Source organism: Penicillium cosmopolitanum (genome assembly GCF_028827165.1).
Source record: "Penicillium cosmopolitanum strain IBT 29677 chromosome Unknown utg000009l:1.0-9042332.0:1.0-9050551.0, whole genome shotgun sequence".
Taxonomy (NCBI): domain Eukaryota; kingdom Fungi; phylum Ascomycota; class Eurotiomycetes; order Eurotiales; family Aspergillaceae; genus Penicillium; species Penicillium cosmopolitanum.
The window spans coordinates 6,477,891-6,494,629 of record NW_026622679.1 but is presented as its reverse complement, the minus strand read 5'-3'; the positions used below and the strand labels follow the sequence as shown (position 1 = coordinate 6,494,629).

General features: G+C 45.7%; 8 protein-coding genes across 8 annotated transcripts; 5 read left to right on the top strand and 3 right to left on the bottom strand.

Annotated features, from left to right (window-relative positions):
• Positions 1–348: 348 nt before the first annotated feature.
• N7509_010510 (alpha/beta hydrolase) lies at positions 349–1,358 on the top strand (the record flags this gene model as incomplete). The annotated part of the gene is made up of 2 exons (XM_056635147.1): positions 349–994; positions 1,042–1,358. 2 exons carry the CDS (start codon positions 349–351, stop codon positions 1,356–1,358), a joined length of 963 nt encoding a protein of 320 aa, XP_056485767.1.
• A 114-nt stretch (positions 1,359–1,472) lies between these two features.
• On the bottom strand, positions 1,473–3,724 carry N7509_010509 (uncharacterized protein; the record flags this gene model as incomplete). The annotated part of the gene is made up of 13 exons (XM_056635146.1): positions 1,473–1,672; positions 1,731–1,797; positions 1,854–1,913; positions 1,999–2,281; positions 2,343–2,437; positions 2,495–2,590; positions 2,637–2,755; positions 2,805–2,831; positions 2,868–2,922; positions 2,970–3,337; positions 3,391–3,455; positions 3,509–3,604; positions 3,663–3,724. 13 exons carry the CDS (start codon positions 3,722–3,724, stop codon positions 1,473–1,475), a joined length of 1,593 nt encoding a protein of 530 aa, XP_056485766.1.
• Positions 3,725–4,241: 517 nt separating this feature from the next.
• Positions 4,242–5,538, bottom strand: N7509_010508 (TauD/TfdA dioxygenase family protein; the record flags this gene model as incomplete). Its single annotated transcript, XM_056635145.1, has 4 exons — positions 4,242–4,555; positions 4,615–4,955; positions 5,013–5,382; positions 5,451–5,538. The coding sequence occupies 4 exons, from the start codon at positions 5,536–5,538 to the stop codon at positions 4,242–4,244; spliced, it is 1,113 nt and encodes a 370-aa protein (XP_056485765.1).
• A 753-nt stretch (positions 5,539–6,291) lies between these two features.
• Positions 6,292–7,974, top strand: N7509_010507 (uncharacterized protein; the record flags this gene model as incomplete). The annotated part of the gene is made up of 7 exons (XM_056635144.1): positions 6,292–6,330; positions 6,387–6,756; positions 6,925–7,096; positions 7,147–7,368; positions 7,419–7,524; positions 7,584–7,674; positions 7,736–7,974. The coding sequence occupies 7 exons, from the start codon at positions 6,292–6,294 to the stop codon at positions 7,972–7,974; spliced, it is 1,239 nt and encodes a 412-aa protein (XP_056485764.1).
• Positions 7,975–8,495: 521 nt separating this feature from the next.
• On the top strand, positions 8,496–9,876 carry N7509_010506 (dihydrodipicolinate synthase family protein; the record flags this gene model as incomplete). The annotated part of the gene is made up of 7 exons (XM_056635143.1): positions 8,496–8,562; positions 8,703–8,764; positions 8,834–9,093; positions 9,144–9,248; positions 9,308–9,491; positions 9,548–9,658; positions 9,727–9,876. 7 exons carry the CDS (start codon positions 8,496–8,498, stop codon positions 9,874–9,876), a joined length of 939 nt encoding a protein of 312 aa, XP_056485763.1.
• A 397-nt stretch (positions 9,877–10,273) lies between these two features.
• N7509_010505 (Zn(II)2Cys6 transcription factor) lies at positions 10,274–12,217 on the top strand (the record flags this gene model as incomplete). Its single annotated transcript, XM_056635142.1, has 1 exon — positions 10,274–12,217. The coding sequence occupies one exon, from the start codon at positions 10,274–10,276 to the stop codon at positions 12,215–12,217; it is 1,944 nt and encodes a 647-aa protein (XP_056485762.1).
• Positions 12,218–12,426: 209 nt separating this feature from the next.
• Positions 12,427–13,897, bottom strand: N7509_010504 (TauD/TfdA dioxygenase family protein; the record flags this gene model as incomplete). The annotated part of the gene is made up of 7 exons (XM_056635141.1): positions 12,427–12,984; positions 13,041–13,127; positions 13,186–13,246; positions 13,314–13,400; positions 13,447–13,568; positions 13,632–13,792; positions 13,846–13,897. The coding sequence occupies 7 exons, from the start codon at positions 13,895–13,897 to the stop codon at positions 12,427–12,429; spliced, it is 1,128 nt and encodes a 375-aa protein (XP_056485761.1).
• A 457-nt stretch (positions 13,898–14,354) lies between these two features.
• On the top strand, positions 14,355–16,352 carry N7509_010503 (uncharacterized protein; the record flags this gene model as incomplete). The annotated part of the gene is made up of 8 exons (XM_056635140.1): positions 14,355–14,570; positions 14,649–14,821; positions 14,856–15,080; positions 15,131–15,280; positions 15,338–15,515; positions 15,541–15,830; positions 15,957–16,025; positions 16,076–16,352. The coding sequence occupies 8 exons, from the start codon at positions 14,355–14,357 to the stop codon at positions 16,350–16,352; spliced, it is 1,578 nt and encodes a 525-aa protein (XP_056485760.1).
• Between the last annotated feature and the right edge of the window lie 387 nt (positions 16,353–16,739).

The window sequence follows — 16,739 nt, the reverse complement described above, 5'->3', positions numbered from 1 at the left end:
CTTCCATCAGTACTGACCTCGGGATAGTAGTACACTGCCCATTGGCAGGTATCGTCATTTCTTCCCCATCTTACATCATGATGCTCGTACTACTACTCAAGTAGTTCTACCTGACTCACAGATATTCGTATAAGATTCGTAGTACGCATCTACTTGTATGCCTGGTGAGTGTATTTAAACCCCGGAATTTTTCAATATAAATATTATTAAAACCCAACTGTTGGGGTATCCAAGTTAAATCAATTGCTGCATACCTAGGTACCAGCACTACTAGCATTGTTTGAACCCTCCTGATATATCCTCAACTCATACCACCTAGGCACTCAAGCAACCTGGGCACGATCTTGCATGATGGCTGCATCTGCCGATACTACTAGTAGTATCAGTCCGACAACCCAACCTGAAGACCACGCAAACCCCGACCTATCCGAGTCTCCTGCCACAATAGCAAGCAGAGGAAACGAGATAACCGGACTAAAAATCTTCCAGAAAACAGACCCAGACGATGACATCGCCCCATCAAGGGTTGCCGAACTCATGGCAGAATTGATAGCCGACAAACCAACCGGAGGCAGAGAAATATCCTACGGAGAGAAGGACACCCAACATCTGCGCCTCTGGAAAGCGAACCCAAAATCCCACCAAGCGCCAACAATCGTCTTCGTGCATGGCGGCAGTTGGCGTATAGGAACGAATCTTGACTCCATCGGCTCAGTCAAAGTATCTCATCTGACCGAACAGGGCTACGCCTTCGCGTCAGTAAACTATACGCTCATCCCCGTCATCGAAGTCGAAGAGCAGGTCCAGGAAATAGCCCAGGCGATAAGCTTTCTGCTCAAAAACGCAGCAAGTCTAGATATAGACTCCGAGCGGGTGATTCTGATGGGTCACAGTTCCGGTGCACATGTCGTTACCCTGCTAGGAACGGACACGAAATATCTCACGCGGGCGGGTGTTGACATCCACGTCGTTAGAGGAGTTGTTTCCATCGATGGTTCGAATTACAATGCCCCGGCGAACTACTCGATAGTCCCGGCCCAGTGGTGGAGAGTTTGATCCGGGCTCTTGGAACAGACCCCGAGCGACTTCGCGCAATATCACCGACCTACCATGCGTGCGCGCCTAATGCAGCGGCTTTCTTGCTTCTGCATGCTCATCGACAGGGAGATGTGCGGCAGGCGGTTGAGTTGGCTGCGGCGCTACATGCTTCTGGGACCAAGGTTGATCTACGTGTCTTTGAGGGCGAGGGTTTTGAGGGTCATGTACGGATGCTCCTTCGTCTTGGAGATCCGTCTTACCCGGCAACATTGGTATTGGAGGACTGGCTTAGAATGCATGTTCCTGTTTCTCTTACGTAGTATGCCCAGCCTATCTTATCCTTAGAACGTCATTCACTGTTCGCCAAAATCCTCCTTACATCTTCTTGAATTTTCCTTTTTTTCCTGTCACCTCAACAAAATAATCAATTCAAATTACTCATATAGCCAAGATGCCACACGGCGTGGGTCTCGATCAGCGCGAGGTGACCCTTGACTCAACAGGCTAGGACCACGCTTCACATACTTTCCATCCCGTACTTTCCCCACGATTTCCCCGTTCGCCCAAATGATCTTTCCACGTAGAATCGTATATCGAGGCCAATTGCTGAATTCAGTTCCTTCATACGGCGTGTCTGAAGAAAGGTGTGGTGTTAGATCTCGCATATCATCTTCCGTAGACCAGCCACTTACAATCAACATTGTGATGGAGCATGGAGTTGGTGAGATGGAACGATTTGAAAGTCTCATCCGGGTGCCACTAAGTTCTCATGTATCAATATACCAGTTCTGGGTTAACGAGGGAGGAAATCGTACAATCACCAAGTCGGCATCGGATCCAGGCATCAGCGCGCCTTTCCTTGGGTACATGCCATACTACCCCTTATTAACATTCAAAGAAAGCAAAAACATAGCAAACGATCTCGTCCTTACCAATTTTGCAGGATTAGTAGATGTCAACTCGACAAATCTCTGTGGTGAAATCCGACCCTTTGCCAGTGCCCCAGTATATAGCAAAGGCAATCGTGTCTCCACACCAGGGATCCCATTGGGAATAAAAACGAAATGCACCCTGTTTGCGGCGCAAGAGGCCTTGCAATTCCTTCCCTTCATGCTGATGTTCAATTTCGCCTTCCATACTAGGCTTGTGCTCAAGCACTCCCGATAGCTTCCCATGGGGATGGTCATAGCGGAAAGGGCAATGATCTGAGGAGTAGATCGTGAACGTACCATTTGCGAGACCACTTTATCGGTTAAAATAAATTTCCATAGACTTTTGAGAAAAATGGAGCTTGGGAAACTCACACAAAGAGATCTTCATGGTCGGACACAGTGAGGGGCGGAGGTGGCGAGCAGATCATTTTGCTGTTCTCGAAGCAAGTGGGAGAGTGGAAGCGTTTCTAACATTATAGCTAGGCATTAGAGCCATTATTTCTCGTATATATAGAATAACTTACCAGATCATTCCAAGTCAAATGGAAATACTGGGGGCATGTTTCCGCATAAATTGGTAAACCCATGGTTTGTGCCCGACGGAGATTAGCTGCCCCAAGCTACTGGAATTAGCAATAAACTTTAAATGGAAAGCGCCGTTCGTACCACTGATCCGACATGAACGAAAAGAATCGGGCTCTGAATCAGCTGAGCTAAAGCGATTGCTCGATTTGTGGCTTCTCCCTCGACAATTGGTGGGCGCGACAAAGCATGGTAAAAAGGGGCTGCCATCAGTGAGTTTAGAAATATTTTCTGGTGTTAGGAACAACTTACCAACCATGCCTTTTTGCTCGAGTTTGTCTTGACTTTAGTTAGCTTTGATTCAAATCAGCATACTTTCGACACTACCTGTCAACCATTCGATCATATCACCATTCTCGGCATGGATCATCTGCAACAAATTAGTGACCATTTATAACTCACGATAATGGAACTCACTGTGGTAATCGCATTCTTCCTAGCTGCAAACATGACATCCAGTAGCTGAGAATCAGTAAGGCACTGGGTCTTGTAAGTCAAAAACAATTTGATGCTACTGATGCCCCAGTCATTCATCAAGATTGGCATCTCATTCTCGAGAATGTCAGCATCATTCCGAACGATAATGATGTGAAAGCCATAATCAACGTAGCTGCCCGTCTCCTCAGCACGAGTGTTGTAAGCTTCCACTACCTTCAGCAAACTGCGGTCTTCTCCTTTGCGAGTCTGGGTCGCGAAGGTAATGATGGTCGTCGTACCACCCGCAGCTGCACTTCGAGACCCTGTTTCAAAATTGTCGGCACACTCACCACCTAAGCCATGGGGCCCTATACCAGGATATAATTAGTATTATTCTCTAACGCCAGAATTTTGCACTTACCAGTTTCCAGATCCTGACACAGATGGACATGAGCATCAATACCCCCTGGCATTACATAGGCACCTCTGTTGCGAGACTCAGCTTGTTGCCCTTTAGTATTCACGTTGACATAACAGACTGTGCATCTATAACTTCCGCGCCTTTCAATTCATCTCCTGTGAATGAGTCTGCAAGAGCTCGAATCTTTCCATCTTTGATTCCAATACAACATGTACTTTGTCGAGTTAGCCACCGTTTCCCTCAACATTCTTTCGTAATCGCTGTGGAAATACCTAATGTCACTGGCAGTAACAACATTGCCATTCACAACTACCAGGTCGAATTTAGATTCCATTTTTGCTCTGTAAAATGATATTTTGTGTGATCAATACATATCCTTCAATTGCCCCCGGGAGGGGGCTTAAATTCGCGCCGGTGCGGGCGCCGGCCAATTTCCGCTGCTTATCACTGGGTTCGAGATAAGCTTTGCCGGCCAGAGGGGGGGGGCTTACCTTATCGAGGCGGTCTTTGATTGATAGCATTTTCTGCATCAACTGTGCTCTTATCGGGTTCAAGTTATTGATTGTGAATATCGGGACATCCCATGTAGAACGGTGTGGTTCTACATATATCCCCAACAGCAACCTGTGAAAATTAAGAGAAAAATATTCTAGGCGAGGTATCTATGCTCCATTAAGGAACCACTAGACTTTAAAGTTGATCTGATACAATCTTGAATAGGATATTGTTCAAAGTGAAAGGAGCCCTCAATTCAACCTTGGAAATTATAGACAAGTTTCCTTCTGTACATAACCTTCTTTCTCAATTTTTGAATAATTAGAATTTATTGTCAGACTACTTGAACGAATAACTCAACACAAGTTAAGTTGCACCCGGGCCTCATCTCTTGAACATTCTCCGTCATCCTCCTCAATCTTTGCCGGGATAGGCTTGTTTGCCAGGGGAGTCAATCTAAACCCATGTCTTCGATCTCCAACAGGGTAGTCTAGGGTTTGCGAGTGATTAGTGACCCGCTGATCCCATACAAGGACAGTGCCTGCTTCATAGCGAATCCGGCAAGAAAAGTCCTGTCGCTTGGCGATATGATCAAAAAGGAACTTGAGAATACAATCGGACTCTTCCTGGTCGAACCCGACAATTTTCTTCGTGTAAACTGGGTTGACATCTTTCAAATATGAGCGTCGGAGCCTGGAAATAGAAAAAAAAGATTTGGTAAGACCTTACATAGGGCTTTTTGTTTCGTCACGGGATGGATAATCACGACAGGATGCTCAGATTGAAGCGTTTGTCGTCGCATGATAGCCTTCTGGCCGTGCTTAAGCTCTTGAGTGACACCGTCATTGTTGCTGTGAATAGCAGTGAGACCCTCGAGGCGCTTTCGAAACCGAGGTGAGAGACTGCTGAATGCCCGAACACTGGAGCTTACGAGCGTATCCCCGCCACCCGTGCTAGGAGACTCCAGCATAGCAATAAAGGTGGTTCCAGGAGGCTGTTTCTCAGGGCTCTGGTCTGTGTGCCATTGAACTGGGCTCCGGCCGGCCCAAGACTGCCTTACTCGGAGATCACTATTGACTGAATATCAACACTTGAATCTTCATGGTTGCAAAATGTCGTTGTCTAACTCTTTGTGATCGTATATGATCATATGCTCCTCCGATTCCGCAATAGGATGAGGGGCCCAGCCGTGAATATGCAGAGGACCAAAATGACTGACTAATTTTTTCTGCTTTTCGAAACCAATATCCACAAAGTCTTGGTCGCGAAACACCAAAGCACCTCTCTGCGCAGCGAGGAGAGCTAGTTCATCCAACCCAGCACTGTCTAGCTGGGAGAGCTGCACGCCGTGGATCTCAGTTCCCACATGAGGTGACAGATCCACCATCTTGGTCACATTTGCGAGAATATTAGGCAGTTTAGGGTCAGCACGGTGACCAGGGTCGATGTGTTCGAATGCACCGATATCCTCTACCTTCTCGAGAGGGTCATAAAACGCTGTTGAGATAAGGTTTAGCCTTCGCCCCACGATTCATAACCGAATTTTAATATCATAGTAGACTTACGCATGTACTTTGGATACAGGAGCTTATCATTGTCGTTTTCCTTTCGAGCAATGGTGCTGGTGGTAGAGTCTGTAGCAGTGCTAAACATTTTGTCGTTAAACAAAAAAGTCGTTTATTCAGTATGAGACGACGATCCAATTTATGGAGCATATTTAACAGCCCTGGAGAATATTGCCAAAAATTGGTATGGTTAGAATAGGGTGCTGGATTTTCACAATTTTCTATCGAATTATTACTGAGATTAGAGTTGGCCGCTCGGCCAACCCCACGGGGACTTGTCAGTGGTATCGCTCGAACGCGGCCAAGAGGATGGAGACCGATCCAGCGAATCACTGATATTGTTTTTTATTATTGCTGTGGTTTGATTGGAATTTGCCTGAATCGGACTTGGTAGGAGTAATCCTGGCTCATTCAACTGGGCCAAACCAACGACATGGTTTCAATCCTTCGAGAGATAGCAAAGCTCTCTCGAGGGAAAAGATAAACTAAGGTGATGTGAAAATATCTTAAGCTCGCTCATGATCATGACAACTCACTTCGATTTTGAGATAAAAAAAATAACGCTACGATATCTCGCCATGGAGTCGACTGATTCTTCACAGCCATCTTCCATAACCGACACAGAGCGAAAAGGAGAGGCAGTAGCTACGGTTACAAACGAAAGTTCGGCGCTTGAATATGAACGTTTTCTCCGCCTTGAGAATGAGTTCAGCGGGGCCTCGAAGAAGAGGCTCCTCAGAAAGCGTAATTTTTTCACGATGATGGATCTTATTCTCGAAGCTCATTGTACTTGAACACAGTAGACCTGCGCCTACTTCCGACACTGAGCTTTCTATATTTGATGTGTTCGCTCGATAAATCCAATGCAGGAAATGCGAAGGTAAGCAAGATGATTATTCTTTTAGCCAAATCAAAAATACTGATCTCTGAGCATAGCTATTCGGTCTTTTGGAGGACATTGGTATGGATGGTACTCAATTCAACCTTGCCCTTATGTACTTTTTCTTCACCTACGGACTGTTTGAACCGGTATCGAATATCATGCTTCGAAGAGTTGGCCCCAAGATATGGTTCCCTTTTATTGTGTGTGCCTGGGGGCTTATCACAACTCTCACATCGCAAGCAAGCTCTTATGGTAGTTTTATCGTTATTCGTCTGATGCTTGGAATTACCGAGGCTGGACTATATCCTGGGGCATATTTTATTCTCTCAATGTGGTACACCCCGAAAGAGATCGGCACCAGAATGGCCATTTTTTACGGTGCCAACACCACAGCAGGTGCCTTTGGCGGTGTTATCGCTTATGGTGTTGGATCTCTTGATGGGAGCCTTGGATGGAGAGCGTGGAGATGGCTTTTTCTGATTGAAGGATGTATCACCATCTTCGCAGGACTTTGTTGCTTTTTCTGCTTGCCGTGAGATCTTAACATCCAAACTTGAACCTATTTATTGACGAACTAAAATTTATAAATAGCGCATTTCCTCATCAATACCAAGTTGGTAAGATTACCTCTTGGCTCACAAAAGGAGGAGCTTGAATATGCTTCCCTTCGCATCAAATACGCCAACGGTCATGTCTCCTCCACATATGAATTCCGCTGGAGCGATGTCATAGCAGCCGCGAAAGACCGGAAAACCTACTTCATGTACGCCGCAAATTCCTTATTATCTTTTACTGGTCGCTAATATTTCTTAGGATGATGCTATTTTGGTGGGGCGGTTCTGTCCCTACATATTCGCTCTCTTACACTCTGCCCACCATGGTCGCAAACCTTGGATATTCTTCAGTGAAGGCGCAAGCTTTGACTACACCTCCATACATTTTCGCCACCTGTGTTTGCGTTGCTGTCGGGTATATCAGTGATCGAAAGAGTCGCCGGTATCAATGCATAATGGGCGCATATACTCTTGGTCTTATGTAGGTTGATCCCTGCTGAAATCGAGAGAATGGTGCTAACTTTGATTTAGTGGTATCATTATTTTGTGGATCACTGTCCACTATTCTTCACTCCCCGGAGTTAGCTACTTTGCTATATTCTTAGCTGCTGCTGGATATTCAGCACAGGCACCAATAGTAAGGCCTAATTTTGATGCTTGGCAGCGCACACATGACTTATTATTCGATAAATCTAGGTCGGTGCATGGACGAGCTCTAATATCACAAACCCCTCAAAAAGAGCAGCTGCCATTGGCCTTTTGATGCTCCTTGGCAGTGTTGGTGGGGGTAGTATTGGATCCAATATCTATATCTCTAGCGAGGTAAATCGATCAGGGAAACAACTCAGAGAAATCCCCGGGATTGGCTAACATATCACAGGCTCCTACTTATCCTCTCGGATTTGGGTTCTCAGTCGGTGCTACTGTGCTTGGTGCCATGATCCCTGCTACAATACATTGGTATTTGATGCGCAAAGAAAACAAGCGTAGAGACGGCTTAAATATTGCCGAAGTCGAGAGAACCTATACAACCGAGGAGCTAGGAGAGATGGGAGAAGATAGTCCTTTATTCCGCTTTGTGCTTTAGAGAAAAAAAGACGAACAACCCTGTACTAGATTTTCCAAATCAATTGAATAATTGCTTATTTGTTTCTCATCACTTATTCAAAATTGGAATGACTCAATATTCCCAGCTGTGCATATCAATTTCGAGAACGTGACGTATCCGTTTCAGATAGAGATCAAAAGCAACTCCCACTATAGAGGCAATCAAAAGGAACACATGGGAATTCATAGGTGTAAATAGACAAGATAACGCTTTGGTATCGAGGCCCATGTCATCATTGAGATAGTGTGGGTGCAGCTAAGGTGCTCTGAAACTTCGGCCACGTATAGGAAGGTTTGGCCTATCTCTCAGTATCTTATAGCGCTTATCCTTACCTTAGTGTCCCATAGACCCTAGACACCCTAGCCGTAAGGGAATAAGGTAAATAGAGGGTCAAACAGCCATAGTTGACAGCGACAAGGGTGCCAAAAAAGCTTTCACCTTGCCTAAAGGCTCCGATCGAAATTCACCTGATACATACCAGCCAGCAGCACCCACACAAAATGCGGCCACTGCCCACGGGAATCTATACACCGTTACCTTGCTTCTTTGATGGAAATGAAGATCTAGGTGAGATTGAATAAAAAAGATCTGGATTTGAAAGGTTGCTAATATGGATTGAAGACCTTGATGCTTTCCAGAGCCATGTCAAATGTATAGCATTTATTGCATACCCATAAATCTGCGCAATTAATTAACCCATTTGAAAGTTATCGCGAGCGCAGGAACTACCCCAGTGGTATCTGGGTCTATGGGCGAGGCTGTCCACTTGGTAAATAGCTTCCTGGGAAAGATACTTTAATCACAGAGCAAGGGAAAATCTAATGAAGTTTTGTTTTAGAGCAATGAAGAAAAGAAACAGCTCATCCAGTCCGCTCGCTTCGCGTTGGATGAGATCAGCCTACAGCATGTCCCGATTGTTGCGGGTACTGGAGCGGCCAGCACTCGCGAAACCATTCAACTCTGCAAGGACGCCGCAGAAGCAGGAGCAGATTATGTGATGGTAATTCCACCAGGATATTATGCGGGAGCATTGCTGGCGGATTATAGTGCGATTAAGAAATTCTTCGTGGATATTGCAACGACATCACTGGTGCCAGTGTTTGTATTGTCCTGATCATTTGACATTAGAATTCTCTAACATACTTCAGGATAATATACAACTTCCCTGCCGTATCTGGTGGTATTGATATGGATAGCGATTTGATTGTGCAAATTATCAAGTCGTCTGCCAATATTTGTGGTGTAAAGTTGACGTGCGTGCTTGCTGATTATATCCCAGTCAATATTCGTTCCAGCTAACAGAAGTCGGCAGATGCGCTAACGTTGGCAAGTTGACTCGAGTCATAGCTCAGATTTCGAGCCAATCATTCCAACAAGAATACCCTCGATCATCAACTACGCCCTTTCGGGCTATCGATGGCTTTATTGACTTCTTGTTGCCATCCATATCAGTTGGATCGGCTGGTGCAATCAGCGGTCTCCCTAATATAGCTCCTGTGAGTATCACCAGGCCTGGCAATTTTGATTTTCGAGATCAACTGACCCAGGTTAGAAATCGTGTGTCAAACTGTGGAATCTTTGCCAAGACCCGAAATCCATTAAGGAGGCATCCGAATTACAGAATCTGATCGCCCTTGCCGACGGAGTAGCGTTGAAAATTGGGGTGAGTGAAACTTTTTGTGATGAATCCTGGCAATGGTCGATGTTTTGCTCACAAAATGGCCGTGGTAGATTGCTGGGATGAAGAAGTTGTTGCATCGAAACTTCGGGTATGGAGATAGACCACGCCTACCACTGTTGCCGATGGATGAAAAAGTTGCGGACACAGTTCTATCGAGTCCTTTCCTCAAAGCACTGTTGGACTTGGAGGCTACACTTTGAATTAGAGGAAACGAAGAAGTTTGACACCATTTATTGGTTAATCAACTCTGGGGAGATTTCCTTTACTTTTACCCTCTTGCCTGAGATACCGACAGCGGGGCCAAATTCATGCACCAATCGCGGTGGCAAAAGAGTCTAAATTGCAATTTCTACTATAGACTACTGTACAATTTATGTGGTAAAGAAAAATGACTAACCAATGAAACGTAGTTCCAATGACTACCCGAACGATAATCATTCCAATATGGCCCGTTAGGGTCTAACTTGAACTATATCATCCCCGCAGATAGTGGCCTTCCCCACACGCCTGATAAGCCCGCGCCTGGGCACGAGATAAGGACTTGCTTCTCTTGCCAACGTTCTTTATTCCTTCAATTTCTTCTATATTGATCTCATAATGGACTTTTATGCTTCTGGCCCAAATCAGAATGGTCGCTCATACAAATCTCGAAAATGTCGTCCTTGCGATTCTTGTCGCAGGCGCAAAGTCACATGCAATATGCCACTGGGACCACCCTGCCACCGATGCACCAACAAAGATCAAGGATGCACATTTGAAGAAGCTCCAGGGCCGCGGAAGAGAGCGAAGCTAGGCGAGTCAATTTCGGGGACTATTGAATCAAATGACAATCCCGATGAGTGGCTTCATGTCTTCACCGAAACCCGACCGAACGTCGAGCAAAGCGATGAAGTGTGGACACCAGAGGAAGCTTGTCGAGGACAGCTAGTGAATGAACGAGACTTTGAACCTCAAACTCAGCGAACAGAATCGAGAAGTCCACCGACGAGCATGTCCGCGCCCGATCTAAATCTCACAGCGAGGATTGATTCGCGTGGCAGCATTGCATCTAGCTCCGGAGAATCTCCACCGAGTCGAAGGGGACCGGTATCTAGGGATTCCCCATCTCGAATGGATTCCCTCGAATCCATCCCGGGAGCATTCAGCTTTTACATCGGACCAACTGGAGTTTCCGATATCCACATATTGAGCCACCAGCCATATGATGACCAAAACGTTTCATTGCCGAAGGTGAACGGTTTGAAGTACCGAATCATGAACGGTTCGCGCCAAAAAAATGACGAATCATTTGACCTTTCACCTCCTACCGTTTTTGGCATTACCAATCACTCCCTTTTAGCGAAGGCTGAGCCGAAGCTAGACCCAGAACTTTTAGACAATGCTTGGCCTCGTCTATGGGCTATGATGGATTCCACGGAAGCATGGCATCTTATCCAGCTCTATTCTCGCTACGTGGACCCCTATTTTCCAATCTTATCAAAACACCAAATTCCACCGTCGCCAACAGAACTACACGATATGCCCTTGGCATTATTGACAGCAATTTGCGCCACTGCTCTTCCGTTCATAATGTATGATGGTGGTCTTTACACGTTGCTGTTGAATCCACCATCAAGCGAGCAGTTGTATCGCTTGTGCTGGCTTTGTATATCGCAGGAACTTCACACACCTTCTCTCGCAACCCTTCAAGCATGTCTTCTTTTTCAACAGAGACTGCCCACAAATATATATCTTTCTGACACAGCGTTTGCATGGTCGCTCATGTCAACTTCCCTCGCTGTTGCGCAAACCATTGGTCTTCATCGAAATCCGGAATCTTGGAGCTCCATTCCTTCTTGGGAGAAAAGACTTCGATGCCGACTCTGGTGGGGCCTTTATGTCGTGGAGAAATGGGTTGCCCTTACACGGGGAATGCCCAGCCACCTTAGTGATGACGACTACGATGTATCTTTGCCGAGGCAAGATATACTAGTACAAAATACTTTGTCAGATTCACCCGACACAAGGAGTCACTTATATCACCTAGCGACATTAACAATGATCTTGTCGGATATCCAAAGAACATTCTATACCGTAAAAGCTATTGGAAAGACTTCTAACGACCTTCAATATTCCTTGGATTTAGCGCGTTCAATTCGTGTTAGGCTCAAGGACTGGCGTGATAACTTGCCAAGCAATCTGAAACCAACTCATAATACACCGAATACATCTTCAACACGACCTAGTGCTGGGGACCTCGAAGGAAACGGGTCCCTCTATCTTTCTTACATTGTCACTCACGTGGCTCTTCTGCGTGCTTTGCTACGACCTCTGGGCCGATGGCCGGCAATCATCCAGCGAAATCAAGACATGGGAGAAGGGACCTATGATGGTGCTAAAGCGGTTGTGAAAGGGGCCTTACTGTGCATCAAGGAGTTTGTCGAATTTATCGAGAAGCTTACTGGGGCGCAATGGAATGCGTTTTGGCATAGCTGTGAGTTTATTGAATCAAACCCTGCTTTGGGCATCGTTCTGATTGATATTTACAGGGAGTCGACCTAATTTTGCGATCGCTGGTTCTTTCATGGTGCATCTTTTACAGATAGTCACTCCAGCCAATCCGACCGAAAGTCAATCAACGCCCACACTTCGAAAATACTCATTCGACGATGAATATGCAGAGCTGCAAGATTGGATACGGAGATGGCGCTGGGCAACACGCATTTCAGCGAATGGAGCGGCGGGGGTTAAAGGTTTAACAAATTTGGGATTCATAAAGGTGGAGACTTTGATGGGAAGTAATATAGCATACATTTGACTAGCAAAGATTCAGCATCATTCTCCCCCTCATCTTTGGCGCATTCCCCGTCGTCATCTTCAATTAAACTTGGAATCGGTACATTGGCCAAAGGAGTCAAGCGGAAAGCATGTCGTCGAGAGCCCGCCTGGTAGTCCAAAGTTTGAGAGTGCTGCGTCACTCTCTGATCCCAGATAACTACCGTGCCCGGCTCATATCGTACGCGACAGCAGAAATCATGTCCTCGGTTGATGTGGTCGAAGAGGAATTTCAACATGTAGTCCGACTCCTCGTCATCCCAGCCCGCAATGCTCTGAGTGTAAGAGGAATTGACAAAAAGTGCCTTCTTCTTAGTAACAGGGTGAACAATCACAACTGGATGGATAGTTCGAGTAATGGGTCGACGAAGAACGGCACTTGAGCCGTTATCGCGAAGTTCACGCATGATCGGATTCGCCGTTGTATGAACGGCCTTAAGGCCTTCCAGACGTTTGCGAAATGAGGGAGAAAGCCGTTCAAAGGCGCGAGTCATCTGTCACATTCTGGTCAGCCGTTAAGCATCGCTGTGCTCAGTACTAACACACTTACGTTAGATATTATCGTATCCCCACCTGCTCCAGGAGGGGACTCGAGCATGCAGAAAAATGTAGCACCTGGAGGCTGAGACTCGGGTGACTGTTTAAGAAAAATTAGTCTTTTGTGCGTCATTGAACTTGGGCCATAGGTGTCCTACCTGATCGACATGGAACTGGATTGGGCTTTTCCTTGCCCAGGACTTGCGAATGCGTAAATCGCTGCTCATGTAAGTGAATGGGTTAGATTGAGAGGGACAGAGAAAGAAGTATCGAGATGAAGTCTCACTCTTTAGAATCGTAGACGATGACAAACTCCTCGGGTCCTTTTTGTGGATGAGGCATCCACCCATGTTTGTGAAGCGGGCCAAAGTGACTGAGAGACATTAGAAAAAGTCATGGCTGCTGCAAGACTGACTAACGATGCAATTCGCTTTTGCTCCTCAAATCCCAAATCCGTGAACTTTTGGTCCCGAAACACAAGACACCCTCGGTCTGCCACCATAAGTGCAAGTTCGTCCAAGCCCTCGCTTGATAAGTCTGACTGGAACGATTGCAATTTCGTTAGCATGGAATCTGCGCCTTGAGAAAAATGCCATCAACTTACAAGCTGAACACCCGGTAGCTCTGTGCCACAATGAGGACTCAATTCCACGACATTTGTCGCTTTTTCCAACAGATTTGGAAACGAGGGATCAGCTCGATGGCCTGGATCGTCATGCTCGAATGGGCCGACCGGTTCGACCTTTTCGAGCGGGTCGTAGAAAGCTATACTTTTCGTTATTCTGAGGTTCTTCTAGGATTTTGACCATATGACTTACGCAAGTAATCCGGGTAAAGAGGCGCCTTTTCTTCGACTAGTTCGGACACCATTTTGGGTGATGAAACGAACTCAAAGGTAACCCAAGTTGATGCAGTGGCTTAATTTCTGAAAACATTAACAAGGTAATTATAGTAGAGCTACGATTGATCCAAAATTTACATATCCCAATCTTTTGATGGAAGGCCTCATTTACTATCCTGCGCTTGGCCGAACATCCAGTGCTTGTCTGCGGCCAACTAACAAAATGCTCCACTCGTTATCAATGGGGAGTGATAAAGATCCTCGGGGAGTCTAGCAGCAATCGGATTGGCCGAGATTGCGAACGTTGGAGTCACTCCGGCGACTTTCGGGGCACCGATAAGCTTATCCAAAGCCTAATACCTAAGGTACCGGCAAACCCTTGGGGATAACAGAAGATTAAAGGCAACTGAGGATGAACAATTCGATATATTGTCAGACCGTGGGTAACCCAAAAGTTCGCACTGAACAACACCACGACACATCAATATGACTGTTGATCAAGTTTCACCCAGCGATGAGTCCAAGGGCACCGGTATTACGGCCGAAGCAGCCGTCAAGGCAATCAAAGCTGGACGAAAAAAAGATGTGGATATTGCTGCACAGATCGTGAGCGACTATGCCGATCAAATGGATGGGGAAACTTGGTCGGTGGAGGAAGAAAGACGATTGATCCGCAGAATTGATTGGAGACTCATACCCACCGTAAGGACCCTCGTCACTCCGATGTCGATGCATGGAGAAAGAAACAAGAAAATTATGCATAAAATTAACATGAACTAGCTATTTGTTTGCGCAACGCTATCAGGGCTCGACAAAACCGCCATCTCAGCGGCGGCAATTTACAACATCAAAACGGATCTCAATCTTTCTGGAGATCAGTATTCGTGGATTGGATCTGCTCCGTTCTTTGGTGGATTGGTTTTTATGGGTCCCTTGGCTTACTGCTTGCAAAAGTACGATCCTATTCATTCTTTTCAAAGGTTTCAGCTTAAAATCAGTATCTGACTGGCTTAGGGTCCCTGCCGTGCCATTCTTCGCTTTCAATGTTCTCTGTTGGGGAATTTTGGAGATGTGCATGGCGGCATGCACCAGCTTTGGAGGCCTATTTGCATGCAGATTCCTTCTCGGTGGTTTCGAATCGCTGTTAATCCCGGCAGTTACATTGGTTGTTTCTATGTGGTATCGACCGGAAGAGCAGCCAAAGAGAAATAGGTACCATGAACCACCACCTTACTATAACGAAAGCAACTGACACGGTGCAGTATAATCCTTAATGTGGTCGCTCCAATTATCAATGGTTTTGTCGCATGGGTTGTTGGATACTACGATGGTCCATTTAAGACGTGGAAAATCATTTTCCTTCTAGTCGGGGCACTAACCGTTGTTACATCAGTGGTCGTCTATCTTGTTTTGTAATATGTGACTTGACTCGCTAATGATTGAAAAATGAGACTAATACACTTCTATAGACCGAACAACCCCTATGAAGCCAAGTTTCTGACCAGTCGTGAAAAGTACATTGTGATTCAACGCAAGGCATCCGATAACACTGGTATCGAGTCAAAGACTTTCAAGGTTGAACAAGTCTGGGAGGCTATTTGGGACATAAAAACTTGGCTGATTTGGATTGCAATCGTTGCCTTGCAGGTGCGTTTATATTTGAGACTTTCAGAACCAAATATTCTGTGCTAAATTTATGAAGGTGCCTAATGGTGGATTGACGACTTTCAATACCCTCATAATCTCTGGTCTCGGTTTCGATTCTTTTCAGACCTCGCTTCTTGCTATGCCCCCCGGGGCCATGAGTACTTTGTCTGGAATAGGTCTATCATATTTAGCAGCGACCACAAGACGGTATCGCACACTTATTGTGACAGTCTCTATTTTGCTCCCGCTTTTTGGTGCTGTGCTGTGCTATGCTCTACCCCGAACGAACCTTCCAGGTCAGCTAGTTGGGCTATAGTAAGTTTACCTGATGTCGATGTTTAAAAGTATATTCATCTTTGCTGACGACTAATAATTTACAGTATTTTATAGTACGTCAAGACCAGTCTTCCTATATTAATTTTGCTAACCAGGTTCTTCAAGCACATATTGGGCCCCATATATCACTCTAGTTTCGGTTTATCAGGCTAATATTGCTGGTCATACGAAGAAGTAATACCTTTTTCTCATTTGTAAGTGACTATTTGCTAATCAAGAAATAGGATCGTTCTATATGCGTGGTTCTATATTGCTTGGGCCACTGGAAACATCATAGGACCCCAAACCTTCCGTGCGGATCAAGCCCCAGAATACACTGGCGGAACTGTGGCAATGATCATTTGCTATATTATTGCAATGTTCGCCATTACATCTTATGGGATAATCTGTCAATTCGGCAACAAGAAGCGCGCAGAGGCGATTGAGAGTCGGATGGCTGTTGATCAAGACTGGTTGGATCTGACGGATAAGGAGAATGAGGGATTCAAGTACACGACATGATTATTTCAATTACGTACCTTAGTTTATAATGAATATTTGTGGCTATAGTAAAATATCCCGAGATTTTGTGTGAGGAACCTGTACATGGTAAAGAGAAGGAAGTACTTCGGGAAGAAGTGAGATGCCTACTTCGTCTCTCGATTTTAATTATACGCTCACCCCCGTACAGTGGCGTTGTAAAACCACTGTACGTATGTTTGAGAGCGAGGGTGTTAAGGGCCATGTGCGGATACTCCTTTGTCTTGGAGATCCGTTTTACCCGGCGGCATTGGTGTTAGAGGACTGGCTAAGAATGCATGTTCCTGTTTCCTACGTAGGATGCCTAGCGGAAAGTGGAGACTGCGCCGTTGATGAGATGATGTACATACATGACTAGTACCCCATAGT